Genomic DNA, 14263 nt, shown 5'->3' with positions numbered 1-14263 from the left:
CCAACTGTGATTCATCTTCTCATCTAATTACGTTTATTACTTTGTCTGTATTGTAACTTTTTGATACATGCAGTTGTTCAGTTCGTAAGTTCACTGTTAACTGATCTGGTTCTGTGTACATGTTCTCACTGCTTTGTTTAAGTATCACATTCGTTATTCTATGTTGTATAGATGGGAATGCAACTGCAAATGATGAGAATGTGTGCAATGATAAGTGATTATAACAACATGCACTACCACCTGATGCAGTTTGCTTCCAATCTGAAATTAAAGCCCTCCAGTATTGGAAAAACAGCTAGTTCATTCTGCAACATTTCACCTTTCTGTTTGTAATGGAAATTATAGAGTTCTGCCCTTTACCAAATCATTTCCTTCCATTTTCTAGGTATGAGGATGATAACAGTAACAACCATGTCATTAATTTAAACCATCAACTTTTCCTATTTGTGTGTTCACGCTACTTAACAGTGATGTTGCAATTGGCTGACTACATCAAGTGTCCTATCCTTTGAATATCTGCTGTCATTGGCTGGCAAGATCAACGTGACATGAGCTATGACTGGCATACGAAATCACATTGCAGTCTGTTTCAATGCTTCGGAAACTGGGGAATTCTATTCTAGTGAATAAAATCCTTACCATTCAAAGGACTGACATTTTTACTGCTCTGAGGGAAAGTACACCATCGCTTATCATGGAAAAAGTGTATTTTCACCTTGGAAGAATATACACCCTGTATTACAAATGTATGCTACAAGTCCGTGCTAAATGTTGGCTCCATAAGTTGTCTGGAGTAAGTGTTTGTGTTTCGTCTATCAAAACAATTTTCAAGTCTGAGACAGTCGTTATCTCCACCTCATTTGAGGGCAGCAATGTTGTATCATGAATAAAATGCAACCCCCTCATGTTTTTACTCTGCCATATTTAATTTAATGGCTTCTTTTTTAAAGTCTACATCTACATCATACTTCTGCAAGCCACCTAGTGATGTGTGGCAGAGGGTACTTATGATGCTACACTTCAGTTGCTTAATAGTCCTTTATGTAAATCCTAAAACTTTCAGTTTGGGTGACATTGTATTTGTACGGTCTGACTTGGCTGCTTAAATACATCGTAGTAATAGATTCATTTTTTTTTTTTGTCTTAAATACTTTGTGTTGTCATTGTGGAACAAAGGGAGCTTAAAGTATGCTTCGATTGGGCAGCCTTGTAATTAAGGGTTCATTTGACTTAGCTTCTCTATAGCACAATTTTTGGGTCCACTGAAAACAGACCTAATTAAAGGTGGAAACCTGTTGTGGACGTAACCCTTTTGCTGCCATGTACTTACTCTCTGCATTCCTTGCTGAGTGTGACTTTGCTACGCCTGTACTGTTCGTCAGATGCTGAGAGAGGCGTTCTGGCCGCCATGACATACCTATCATCCAATTGTATGCAAACTATTGGGTGAAAAAAATTAGATTTTTGCCTGTATTACAGTCTTCTATCTTCGTTTGATAAAGGACTGAATTTGTTTTCATTATTCATCGTAGTTACTGTGTTGCATTAAGTAAAACATTGCACAAAATTTTTGAAACTTTGCTGTGGTAAAAGCGTATTGCATAAACTTTGTGTAGGTTTGATTTTTAGCTTGTATATTTTAGTGTGTGAAGTGTAGACAAGGTATTGAAATTTTATTTTGAATTGAGAGCAGACAATATCTCATGTCATTCACAAGTTGTTGGCTCTTACATCCGACAAATGGTCATGTGAAAAGCACTAGTTTTCATCTATGCACATAGTGAATCGTGTGACATAACAATCATCATATTTCTTAAACTGTTCGAGATATTGAAATGGGGTTTTCTGCAATTGATAGCATGCAAAGAGGCCCATACATTGTATGGTAAATACTCAAAACTTTTTATTCACCAAAGTATGGAAGAAACTTACATGCAGCAGTGAGAAGTTGGCAGAACGGGACACTTAAAATACGTCAGTTGCAGTTCAGACTATGTTGAAACATGTCTTCAACACCTGGGAAGTGGCATAGCATGACAAGTTAACTTGTCCACAGAAGTTAAAGTTCTTATTAGCAACTGGAGCAGCACTTTGTTAATTGAACATATAATTGCCGAATCAGCACCCTCTGAATGTAGAGAAACTAATAGTTTCTGGTAATGTCTCCATGAGAAATTATACTTGTGATTGAGCTTTTGCAAACAGGTTTTTTTGGGAATTACTTCATTCATTTCAGAATGCAGGAATCTTAATTCATGCACTGCTATGTATGGGATGTGCTGTAATTTGGAGTAAGATATTGGTTTTGTAGTGCAGGAGGACTGTTTTAAATAACATCACGCTAGAACTAGTCTGTGTGTTTCAAAAAGGTGTAAATAGATGAGAAGTCAAGCATATTGTTTGGCAAACTTCTTCTCATACGATATACTTATGTTGTAATATCATCTCATAGAAAGACAAATTTTGCATGATATGCATTCATGTGCTAACTGAATTAGATTTGCAATGTAAAACATAACTCATATGCAGAAATCTCATCTCTAGTGTGGCAAGCTTGCTTCTTTCAGCAACTGGAAAAGCAGTTAGTATTTCCAAATGATTATTTTCGGTTCAGGATGTAACTATAGAGGGAGCTACAAAAGGGATACTTGACATTCTATCTGTCCATGAAAGTGTATTTGCTCATGTTCAAATTCAAATGTTAAAGTAAGTGTTCAGAGAAACATTACTTTTAAGGAATAATATAGGAAATATGGTAAGTCATTTTAATATTGAAAAATATACACCAAAATCAATGACAAATGAGATTTGTGGGCCGGAATGATGTAGACATCATCCTCTCAGAAAAAAATGACCCACAGATCCACAAGTGCCTAGTATCTTCTTGTGTAATGACACTTCTTTTACCACTATTGGCTCTATCTATCTCCCCTTAAATACACCTGGTAATTGATATTGCTCCAAGTACTTGTTTCTCAGTGCTTTGCTTATGCTTAAGTCTCCCTATCTTTATCCAGAATTTTATAAATGGGACTGTGACTGCATATGATGAGAAGTTGTGCAATGACAAAAATGATTATAACAACATGCACTACCACCTGATGCAGTTAATTCCCAGTTTGAAGTAAGAGAGTTTCACAAAAAAAAATAGTGATTAATGACATATTCACAAAGTCTTAAATGTGCTTGTAGTTTTACATTTGTACTACACGTGCAGCTACTAACATAATAGTGAGTATACAGTTCATTTATTTGCAGAGAGTTGCCACATCATTTATAGTGCTGTTCCGTGGAAAGTTATGGGAACCACAAGAGTTCTCACTCATAATGCACTTGCTCTATCACTTTAATACATGTTAGAAGCAGAGGAGTATCTAATAAACGTGTCTGCATTCACATATGTTGTCACACATGGTTCTGCAAAGTTTCCTGACATTAAAGTGGATAGGTACAAATTTTTTTATTAAATTTGAATAGTTATAAAAGTCTTTTACCTATGTGAACATTACTAAACTAGTGGTCTAGCTGCTAATTTTGGCCTTGATTGTTTTTATAGTGTTGTTGCCATGAAATAAAAATTTGAAACAAATCGGAGGCTGAAAATCCTGAATTACCAACAAAACATCCAAAGGGGCCCCCAGAAAAACCTTTGTTCCTGTAAGAATACCTTTGACCTCTTTCCGGAGAGTGAAAATAAAACGAGTTTCATTGAAAGAAAATGTCATAGTGATGAATCAGGAGGTTTCTAGAAAACAAATATGCTCACCAGCAAGCTTTGTGCTGAGTTTGTTCAGTGGAAATGAGCAGGTACTTATTTCAGGCGTTACCTGGAGTATTTAATGTACTGATTAAAATAGGACCTTTTACATATGACAGTTACTCACAAGGTATTTTTCCTTGAGATAGTAAAATGTAACAGCTTGGATACACGTTAGAGCAGATACACCTATCATTTCCATCGTGTACACCACTAGAACTGAGACCCCTGTCATACCATGGTATCAACTTTTCTATTTGTAAAGAAATTTGCAATCGAGCTGTGAAAGCTTTGTGACCCTGTCCATCAACTATTTTGTTCCTGTAAAATTGTTCGCTAGCAGGAATTTTTCCAGGTGAAAGTAAAGTTAGAAATTAATGGGAGCAGAATGAGGATTATGTTTTTATTAGAAACCATTGTGGGTTGTTTGTGAACATAGTAACTAATCAGGCTTAAACATTATCTCTGAGATATTTGACAACTTAACTCCTTATGAAATTCTACAGCATAAAATCTGAACCAGTTCATGACTGTTGAAATTCATCAGTGTCGAAGTGTTAGGAAAGAGAGATATTTTTCATGTCCTTGAGAAGATACAAATCACTTGGAGCCATACCGGAGCTGTAACATGGTTGTTCAAAAAAGTTCTGTTTACCCTCTCAGTAGCAACACTTCTGAACCCCAAAGATGAAAAATAGCCCTCTGACATTTTACATACATTTAGTTTATTGCTATCTAGCTCTTTTCATTTATGTTTTGCAGCTCTCTGTTTGCCACCCCATACCTCTGTTTGCATTTTTCCTCTGTCTGATTTTATCCCTCCAACTGTTGTTTCCATTTACCCTCTGTGATACCTCTGTAGATTTTAGTTCTCATTTCTAATGTGCCATTTCTCTGGATTAATTATGGTATCATTGAAAATTTGTAGTCATTATTCCCATTATCTTGGCTCAACCTAACCTTACTAACACTGCGCCCTTCTGATGCACAAGAGTGACTGTATATACCGTCTTCTATTCATATGTAATTTTCTCCTTTGCATTGTAATGAATCGCTTCTCACTATATCCTGATATCAGAATTGGTTCTAAGTTCTGGTAGCTCAGGATTTGATGTGTGATTTGGGGTGTTGATTTTTTGACTGTGCCTTTGTTTTCCATTTTCTCTGCAGTTGGGAAGCTTTGTCAGTCTCGTGTATCATTCAGATATTTGACTGTTTCGTGGTGTTATGTGATTGAAAATAATTATTGGCATGTCTTATTAAACATGCCTTATGTTTATCATCACAGCTCTTACGTAAAAGTGCAAGTGTGCATTGCAGTAGTCACCAGAAAGATCGCGGGAGGCGCACATCGACACGGCGCGTCACGGACGGTAGTTGTCGCAGGTAGAGTCCCATCCACCAGAGGGCACGCGAGAATTCGGACGCGACCTCTGCCGGCATAACAAGAACAACAACAACAACAACTCTGGCAGCACGGGCCGTGCCCAGTCAGTTAACATCGGGCATGCCTAGGACACAGTCCCGGTCTGCGCTAAGTGAAGTGCGACGTAAACGTGAACAGTGTTACTACACAGTTGGCGACGAGTAGGGTTGTTCTTTCGCGTGTTGCGTCGTTGTTCCGGTTGAGCAGCAGACGGAGCTCATGGCCACCATGAAACAAGTGCTTCTGGCGTTGCTCTCCACGCCGTCTGTTCCAGCGCCGTTCTCTCCTCCCTTTCCCCCGTATGACGAGACGGCGGAGGATTGGGACACATATGAACATCGCCTTCGGCAGCATTTCCAGGCGTTTCATGTTGCCCATGCGGAGGTATGTCGTGCTCTCTGAGGTATGTCGTGCTCTCTTCTTGTCTTGGATATCTCCCTCGCTGTATCAAGTTTTGCGGCAGCTAACGCCGTTGCAGGAACCCTCGCCCTTGTCTTTTGATGCATTGTGTTTATTGCTGTCTTCATACTATCGCCGCCGCACGCATGTTGTGACGGCTAGGGTCGAGTGCTATCAATGCAAGAAACAGCCCCATCAGTCTTACTGGGCGTGGGCCGCTACCCTGCACGGTCTTAGTCGCAAGTGTCATTTTGTCACGGAGCAGTCGCGAGAGTCGTATGCCCACGTTATGGTACGCGACGTCATTGTTCGTTCGGCCCCTGATAGGGAGGTCCGGCAACGGTCTCTGCAGTTAGAAGACCCTTCCCTCGAGGAAGTCCTGTCCATTACTCAATCTTATGAAGTCTCTCACGCCGCAGGTCAACAGCTGGAAGCGTGGTGCGACGTCGCGGCGGTTCAGGGCGGCGCGGCCGCGTCCACTGTGTCCGGGGTGGACGGCGTGCGAGCGGTACAATCCGGCCGTTACGGCCGCTCCCGCACGGCGCGTAAACAGAATTCCGGCCGCCGGCCCCTGTTGCCGTCTTGTGCTTCGTGCTATATACACCATGATCGGTCAGAGTGCCCCCAGCGTTGGGCCGTTTGTCGCAAATGTAATGAAAAAGATTACATTGCTAAAGTTTGCCGCTCAGCCGCAAAAGAATCGAAGGAAGCAGGTACAGAGGACATGGACGTTGACATTCAGGAAGTTTCATCGGGCCAGGCTCCCGACGCATCGGCACGCAAACTCTTTATCGAGGTGTCGGTTCGGTTGCGCTGGTTACAACTGCAAGTAGATATGGGCGCGGCAGTTTCGTTGTTGAATGCACAAACTTATTCCGACCTTGGATTGCCCCCGTTGGCCCCAGTTTACCGGCGTCTACGCGGTTATGGTAAACAGTTCATTCCCTTACTGGGTCAATTCACTACCGACGTGACTTACAAATCAGTCACTCGGCCTATTACTTTTATTGTTGTCAGTGATGCGAGCTCCACTAGCCTTTTTGGCCTGGATGCCTTTCAAGCTTTCGGTTTTTCTGTCGCTGACACCACACAGTTGGTCTCCGAAGAGGTTCCCTATCAATCATTGGAATCTTTGATCTCAGACTTTCCAGATATTTTTGAGGGCGGCCTGGGGCGTGTTTCAGATTTTGAAGCTCGCTTAACGTTGAAGGCGTCGGCTCGCCCGCGTTTTCTACGCGCGAGGCAGATTCCCTTGGCTCTCCGCCCTCAGGTAAAGGAAGAGCTAGACCGGCTGACAGCCCTAGGAGTCGTTCTTCCCATTTCTTCTAGTGAGTGGGCTTCACCCCTCGTTATTGTAAGGAAGCCCTCGGGAAAATTATGTCTTTGTGGCGATTTCAAGGCCACTATTAATTCCCAATTGGTGGTGGACACCTATCCTTTGCCTCGTGCTGATGAATTGTTCTCCGCTGTGGCGGGAGGCCAATATTTTTCGAAAATCGATCTTTCGGAGGCTTATCATCAGATACCACTTGATGCGGACTCCAAACGGCTGGCGGTCGTCAACACCCCATTTGGCCTTCACCAATACCAGCAGTTGGCCTTCGGAATCTCCAGTGCCCCGGCGATATTCCAGCGTTATCTTGAGCACGTCACGTCGACAATCCCTCATTGTATTAATTACCTGGATGACATAATTGTCACAGGCCGTAGCATGAAGGAACACTTGCACAACCTTCGTACCCTCTTTCTCAAATTCAGGTCTGTGGGCTTGCATTGCAACCTGCATAAGTCAAACTTCTTCCAACTGTCCATTGAGTATGTGGGCTACACCACCTCTCGGCACGGCATCCAGCCACTAGGAAGTTTGGTCCAAGGTATCGTTGACCTTCCTCGGCCCGCTTCGCTGAAAGAGTTATAAGCTTTTTTAGGCAAGATAGCCTATTACCACCGGTTCATTCCCAGGGCTTCCACCATAGCCCGCCCCATGTATTGCCTTCTGCGCAAGGGTGTTCCTTTTGATTGGTCGCCTGCATGCGAGCGAGCGTTCACCTCGTTGAAGGGCCTCCTCACGTCAGCGCCTTGTTTGGCTACTTTTGATCCCCATAAGCCATTGGTCCTGGCTACAGATGGTTCACAGTATGGGGTGGGGGCAGTCCTGGCCCATCGCAACGCAGATGGTTCCGAGCAACCACTGTCGTTTGCGTCTAAAACTCTGTCCCACACAGGCCCATTACTCCCAGGTGGAAAAAGAGGCTTTGGCCATTGTCTACGCTGTTACCAAGTTTCACCCTTTCTTGTATGGCTCGAAGTTTCAGTTAATCACTGACCATAAGCCGTTGATATCGTTATTTGGCCCCGCCTCTCAGATTCTGGATAGGGCGGCCCACAGACTACAGCGCTGGGCCTTGTTCCTCTCTAAGTACCATTATGACATTCATTTTCGCCCTACCGGACAGCATGCCAATGCAGACGCTCTTTCCCGTCTTCCAGTGGGCCCTGATCCTACGTTCGATCGAAAGGAGATTATGTATTTTCATTTGGATGTGGCGTCCCGCCAAGCGGTTAATGGCATCCCGATCACTAGGTCTCGAGTCGCCCGGGAAACGGCCGCTGGCCCGGTTCTCCGGCAAGTAGTTCGCCTCATTCAGCAGGGATGGTCATCCCGCCCTCCGGGCCGGGCCTCGGACCCTCTTCGTAATTATTTTATTCTACAAGACTGCCTCTCGGTCTTGGAAGGAGTTCTCCTTCTGGCTACTGATGATACAGCTCCTCGCGTGGTTGTTCCTGCAAGTTTACGAAGGGACGTCCTCATGTTATTACATGCGGGGCACTGGGGTGTTTCCCGTACTAAAACCTTGGCTCCCAGTGTGCGAGCCAACAGGCATCTCCCAGGGCAGCGTTCTCTTCATGGCCGCCGGCAACCCAAGCATGGGAACATCGATTTTGCGGGCCCGTTTCTCAATGGCTTTTGGCTCATTGTCATTGATGCTTAATTCCCGATTCCCATATGTGGTTCGCTGCTCCCCAACCACTTCAGAAGTTGCAATCCAGGCACTAGCAAAAATCTTTTCTGTGGAAGGTCTGCCAATCACCCTGGTCTCGGACAATGGACCGCAGTTTATTTCGCAGACCTTCCAGGATTTTTGTAGGCGCTTCGGTATTCGGCACGGTTGCTCTCCCCCCTTCCATCCACAATCGAATGGGGAAACCAAGCGCATGGTGCGCACATTTAAGACACAGATGAAAAAGTATGTGCACGAATTTCCTGCGGAGGAAGCATTGACGGTTTTCCTGACGGCATACTGGACCACACCAATGGGAGAACGCAGCCCCGCAGAGCTCCTCCATGGGCGTCAACGTAGGACTCTGCTGCACCTGGTCCTCGCCAGTCTTCGCAAAACGGAGTACCTGGCTTTCCACTGGGTACGTTGGTCTGGGCCCGTGGATTTGGTCGCAATCCACGTTGGATACCGACAGTGGTCCTGCGCCGAAATGGCCGCCGGCTCTATACCTTGCAGGCGGGGGACCAGGTGGTACGTCGTCACCAAAATCAGCTACGTTTGGGCACTCACCCCCCAACTTCTCGGACACCGGCTTCCCCATTGCCGGCACCTGTGTTGGTTTCACAGGGGACGTTACCGCCTCTCCCCGCTGTGACTCTGCCTTGGCAGCCTCCAGTAGCTCCGGCACCGGCATCGCCATCGTTCGAGATGCCCCAGTGACAGCCGGCCCCCCTCGCAGGCCCGGTTTCTCAGGAGGCTGGTTCACCTGTGGTCGTCCCTTCCCCATCGTCCCCGCCACTGGGTCTTGCCCCTCCTGAGGTGGAACAGGATCCGGAGTTCGACAGCTTGTCGCCCGTTCTGTCCCGGGCTCCGGTTGTGGGACGACGGGGGCCTCTTCGTGTGGGTCACTTCCAGCCGTATTCGAAGGTTCCGGCTCTAGGGTTGGCAGATCCCCTCGACTCCGGCCTTCCAATGGATGTGGAGGTCATCACTCCTGCCCGACACTCCACCTTTCGACGCAGTGGATCACAGTGGCTTCACCCCCCGAAGGAGGAGCAGTGCAGTAGCCACCAGAAAGATTGCAGGAGGCGCACATCGACACGGCGCGTCACGGACGGTAGTTGCCGCAAGTAGAGTCCTATCCACCAGAGGGCACGCGGGAGTTCGGATGCGACCTCTGCCAGCATAACAACAACAACAACTCTGGCAGCACGGGCCATGCTCAGTCAGTTAACATCGGGCATGCCAAGGACACGGTCCCGGTCTACCCTAAGTGAAGTGCTACGTAAACGTGAACAGTGTTACTACATGCATATTCTTTTGCATAATAATATTGCCCATATTTTATTAAGAGATTGTACTTTGCACATTTATTTCCTTTGTATGTCCTTATATACTTGGCAAACTCTCCCCATCCCTTACCATCAACTACCCATAGGAAACTGTTCCTATTAATATACAGTAGAAGGTGAAAATAATTTCAAATAGCAAATTTTGCAATTGTTTCTAAAATGTACCATTTTCTCGATGATGTTTGCTGTATACTTGAACATTGATGTAAGTATATGAGTAGTTTGCATAGTCTAAGTTGTGTGTTCTACATGTTTCCTTTTTGTTACAAGCTTTCTTACTTTTTACTGTGGGTGATAGTATGTTCTTTACGTAACCGCCTGTAACTCTTGTCTTATGGTTGAGTGGTGGTTTGTCTTTTCAATTTAGTTCAATTCTGTACATAACATTTGTAATATTTTTCATTTTAAGAAATTTACACTGTATAAATGATGCAAAAATGCACAGTATAAAGATATAGTCTGTACTATAAAACGGTGCTTTACTTTTGTACCTTAAATTTATTTTGTGTTTCTTTCAGTCAGCTGTACAATATGGGAAAATCATGATGTGAAGAAGGCTGATCTTTCTGTGCTAGATATCAGTTCTGCTATTATAGCCAGAGTGGAAACTATGCCTGAAAATATGGACTATTTTTATGCAGGTAATATTTCAACTTCCACCTTCAGTCCACAATCATGCTGAGAAGGTTGCACAAAAAAGACATCTCTCTCTCTCTCTCTCTCTCTCTCTCTCTCTCTCTCTCTCTCTCTCTCTCTCTCTCTCTCTGTGTGTGTGTGTTGTGTGTATGTGTGTGTGTAGGAGGAGGGGGGATCGCCCCCCCCCCCCCCCCCCCCAATGCTCTCTTCTTAACTTTTTTTGCCGTTAGGAAATTGGAGACAGGTTGAGAGCATCTTGCGAACCATTTTCTTACTGATTAGGATGGACTGTGTTTCTTTTTATAAATTTATTTTAAGTGTTAATTAATCAGTTGTGCTGTGCTCCTTGAAAGATGTAGGAGAATATTAACATGCACAGTTCAAGAAATAGAATAAATTTTTGTACACTCATAATGACTTAAGCAGGCTCCTGTTCAGTTTTGAAGTAGCCCATCTTTGAGATGTATGCACTAAGCTCCAAACAGAACTGCAAAGAAATAGCTGTCAGTCACTTCGATATTCTTATTCAGATACATCACAGTGTCTGAGAAACCAGCAAGTCATGTGGGAGCCCATCTTCTTACATTGAGTTTGGAACTATCTTACTCGAAACCTTTATCATCGAGTTCAGATATCAAAAAGGAATGCCAAATGGGAGTGAAATATTTCATTGTGTGGCTCATGTTGCTTTCCTGACGTACAGTGAAGTCTCACTGAAGTCCCTGTACTGACTGGTTTTGCACCTGCTTTGTTGCAGTTTGCAGACTGCTGTATGAAATTCAGAATGCTGTTTCGTGGGAAATTTACATGCCTGTAGGTGAATTCAACTTAACATGGCAATCTGTAACATTAATGACCAAAGCACATATAACCATTATGTTTCACAGTCGAAGCACAGGCTGCATATGTCATTTTAACATCAAAGTATTGATCATTTTGAAGATCATAAAGTGCAGGCTACAAAATGTGCAAAATTTCCGTAACAGACTTTTGCAGACTGAAAAAAAAGTCAAATATTGGCCTTGATGTGTTCGCTTCACCTCCCTTTTTTTAAGGTAACTGTCGTGCTTTGTTTTGGCGTAAAAGTTTCATTAACACCAACACCCTGACTAAATAAGAGACCCAACTGATTTTAAAAATTACAAAACACAAGAAATAGTGTGCTTCCAAGTTTTTATTTTAATTTTTTAAATGGTACGTATGTACTGATGGTTGAAACAGATAGATGCCTCCAGCTAGTTATTTTTCCACGAACGATTGATAATACATGGTGTATATGTCACTATGTAAAAGGTACTTGTGTTGGTGAGAAGTAACGATATTCTGAAATTTTCTTCTTGGCTCAGGTTGTCGTCCTCCAGTTGATATTGTTAGAGTATCCCACAGGAAGAATCATTGGAATTTTGAAGACATTCTATTGAATATTCTAAACTGAGGGAACTAACACTTTTTGTATTGGTTACCATGGTGTGTGGGAGGTGATGTCAGAGATGCGGCAGCCAAAGACTTGTGTGGGGTTACATGTATGTAGTAGGATTATGCCATCTCTGTGCATATTCTCCACTCTAAAGTGAAAAAGAAAAATAGTTTTTTGTGGGAGGAAGAGTCATTGCAAATGAGAACAAGCTGTGACCAGTAAAGCCAATCATTTGGCAATGTTGCCCATCTTTCTAAATTCAAAGATGGGAAGAAGAAATTCTGATTAGACTGAATATGCAATTGCCTCGCGACACGTGCTTTCCAAATAAGAGGATCCATCTGTATGGGATGATTTAACAAAATGTGCACTTTTCACTGATAAAAAGTCAGTCCTCAGATACACAGGGTATGTGATAAAGGTATGTCCACACAATGAGCCTTTCATTGTATGCAATCACAGACGCAGCAGAATAAAAGGGCATGGACAAAAATCTGTGGAAAGACCGCATGTATGCATGGGCATTCTCGTATCCACAAGTTGCCTCAATGCAGTATCAGTCTGCTTTGAATCTCCTTCTTTGCTTGGGGGCTTGAGTTGCGCTTATTTCAGTGAAAAGGTGACAGGAAAAGAAAACGCAAAAGCGACTGTAGATAAGTAAATATTAAACAATAGAGGTATGAGAAGTACAAAGTGATTACGTTTTGTCTGCAAATTTTCAAGATGAGGTCATCGCGAGATTTTAGATTTTCAGCTTGGGAAACTACAGTGATAATGCTGACAATAAAATTTCGTTATCTATTAACTGGCGACTTATATACTTGTTTGAATTATTTATTTCTCATTTCAAAATAATGCTATCAAAAATGTAACTTGTGATATGGAATAATTGCATTTATTATTTAATCGTTCTATACCTCTTTTCACTATAGGAAATGCCTAAGCTTGTGCTTGTTAGCATATTTTGTTTCTGTACAGTATTACAAATGGTTCAAATGGCTCTGCGCACTATGGGACTTAACATCTGAGGTCATCAGTCCCATAGAACTTAGAACTACTTAAACCTAACTAACCTAAGGACATCGCACGCATCCATGCCCAAGGCAAGATTCGAACCTGCAACCGTAGCGGTCGCGCGGTTCCAGACTGTAGCGCCTAGAACCGCTCGGCCACTCCGGCCGTCACAGTATTACAATTCGTATCTATTAGCATCTATAAGGACTGTTTTCATGTATAATTATGATTCATTCCATATACATAGTTATTTACAGAATACAAATAAATAAAAATAAAAGTGATTATTCCTGAAACTGATAGATACTTGTGGGAGGTCCTTTTCTGTTATGTGAAGGTTAGTTGACTTTCAGTGTGTCATTTTTATTTAGTCATGAAATATATCTAAAAACACAGATGATGTGACTTACCGAACGAAAGTGCTGGCAGGTCGATAGACACACGAAATTCAAGCTTTCGCAACAAACTGTTGCCTCATCAGGAAAGAGGGAAGGAGAGGGAAAGACGAAAGGATGTGGGTTTTAAGGGAGAGGGTAAGGAGTCATTCCAATCCCGGGAGCGGAAAGACTTACCTTAGGGGGAAAAAAGGACAGGTATACACTCTCGCGCACACACACACACACACACATCCATCCGCACATACACAGACACAAGCAGACATTTGTCAAGGCAAAGAGTTTGGGTAGAGATGTCAGTCGAGGTGGAAGTACAGATGCAAAGATGTTGTTGAAAGACAGGTGAGGTATGAGCGGCGGCAAATTGAAATTAGCGGAGATTGAGGCCTGGCGGATAACGATAAGAGAGGATATACTGAAGGGCAAGTTCCCATCTCCGGAGTTTTGACAGGTTGGTGTTAGTGGGAAGTATCCAGATAACCCGGACGGTGTAACACTGTGCCAAGATGTGCTGGCCGCGCACCAAGGCATGTTTAGCCACAGGGTGATCCTCATTACCAACAAACACTGTCCTGCCTGTGTCCATTCATGCGAATGGACAGTTTGTTGCTGGTCATTCCCACATAGAAAGCTTCACAGTGTAGGCAGGTCAGTTGGTAAATCACGTGGGTGCTTTCACACGTGGCTCAGCCTTTGATCGTGTACACCTTCCGGGTTACAGGACTGGAGTAGGTGGTGGTGGGAGGGTGCATGGGACAGGTTTTACATCGGGGGCGGTTACAAGGGTAGGAGCCAGAGGGTAGGGAAGGTGGTTTGGGGATTTCATAGGGATGAACTAAGAGGTTACGAAGGTTAGGTGGACAGC

At 43.5% G+C, this 14263-nt stretch overlaps 1 protein-coding gene across 4 annotated transcripts in view; it reads left to right on the top strand.

The window, feature by feature from the left end:
• The window catches only part of LOC124776907 (protein phtf), a 192835-nt gene that overhangs the window by 126666 nt on the left and 51906 nt on the right, over nucleotides 1-14263 (top strand). For all 4 annotated transcript variants that reach the window (XR_007015666.1, XM_047252114.1, XM_047252113.1 and 1 more), the window contains one exon: nucleotides 10455-10577. Coding sequence is in view for 3 of the 4 variants with exons in the window: in XM_047252114.1 (XP_047108070.1) it covers nucleotides 10455-10577 (123 nt within the window). In the remaining variant the exon portion in view is untranslated. The remainder of the gene's footprint in view (nucleotides 1-10454; nucleotides 10578-14263) is intronic.

The sequence above is a fragment of the Schistocerca piceifrons genome, chromosome 2, assembly GCF_021461385.2.
Source record: "Schistocerca piceifrons isolate TAMUIC-IGC-003096 chromosome 2, iqSchPice1.1, whole genome shotgun sequence".
In the NCBI taxonomy this organism is placed as follows: Eukaryota; Metazoa; Arthropoda; class Insecta; order Orthoptera; family Acrididae; genus Schistocerca; species Schistocerca piceifrons.
This window is presented reverse-complemented; position numbering and strand designations above follow the sequence as displayed.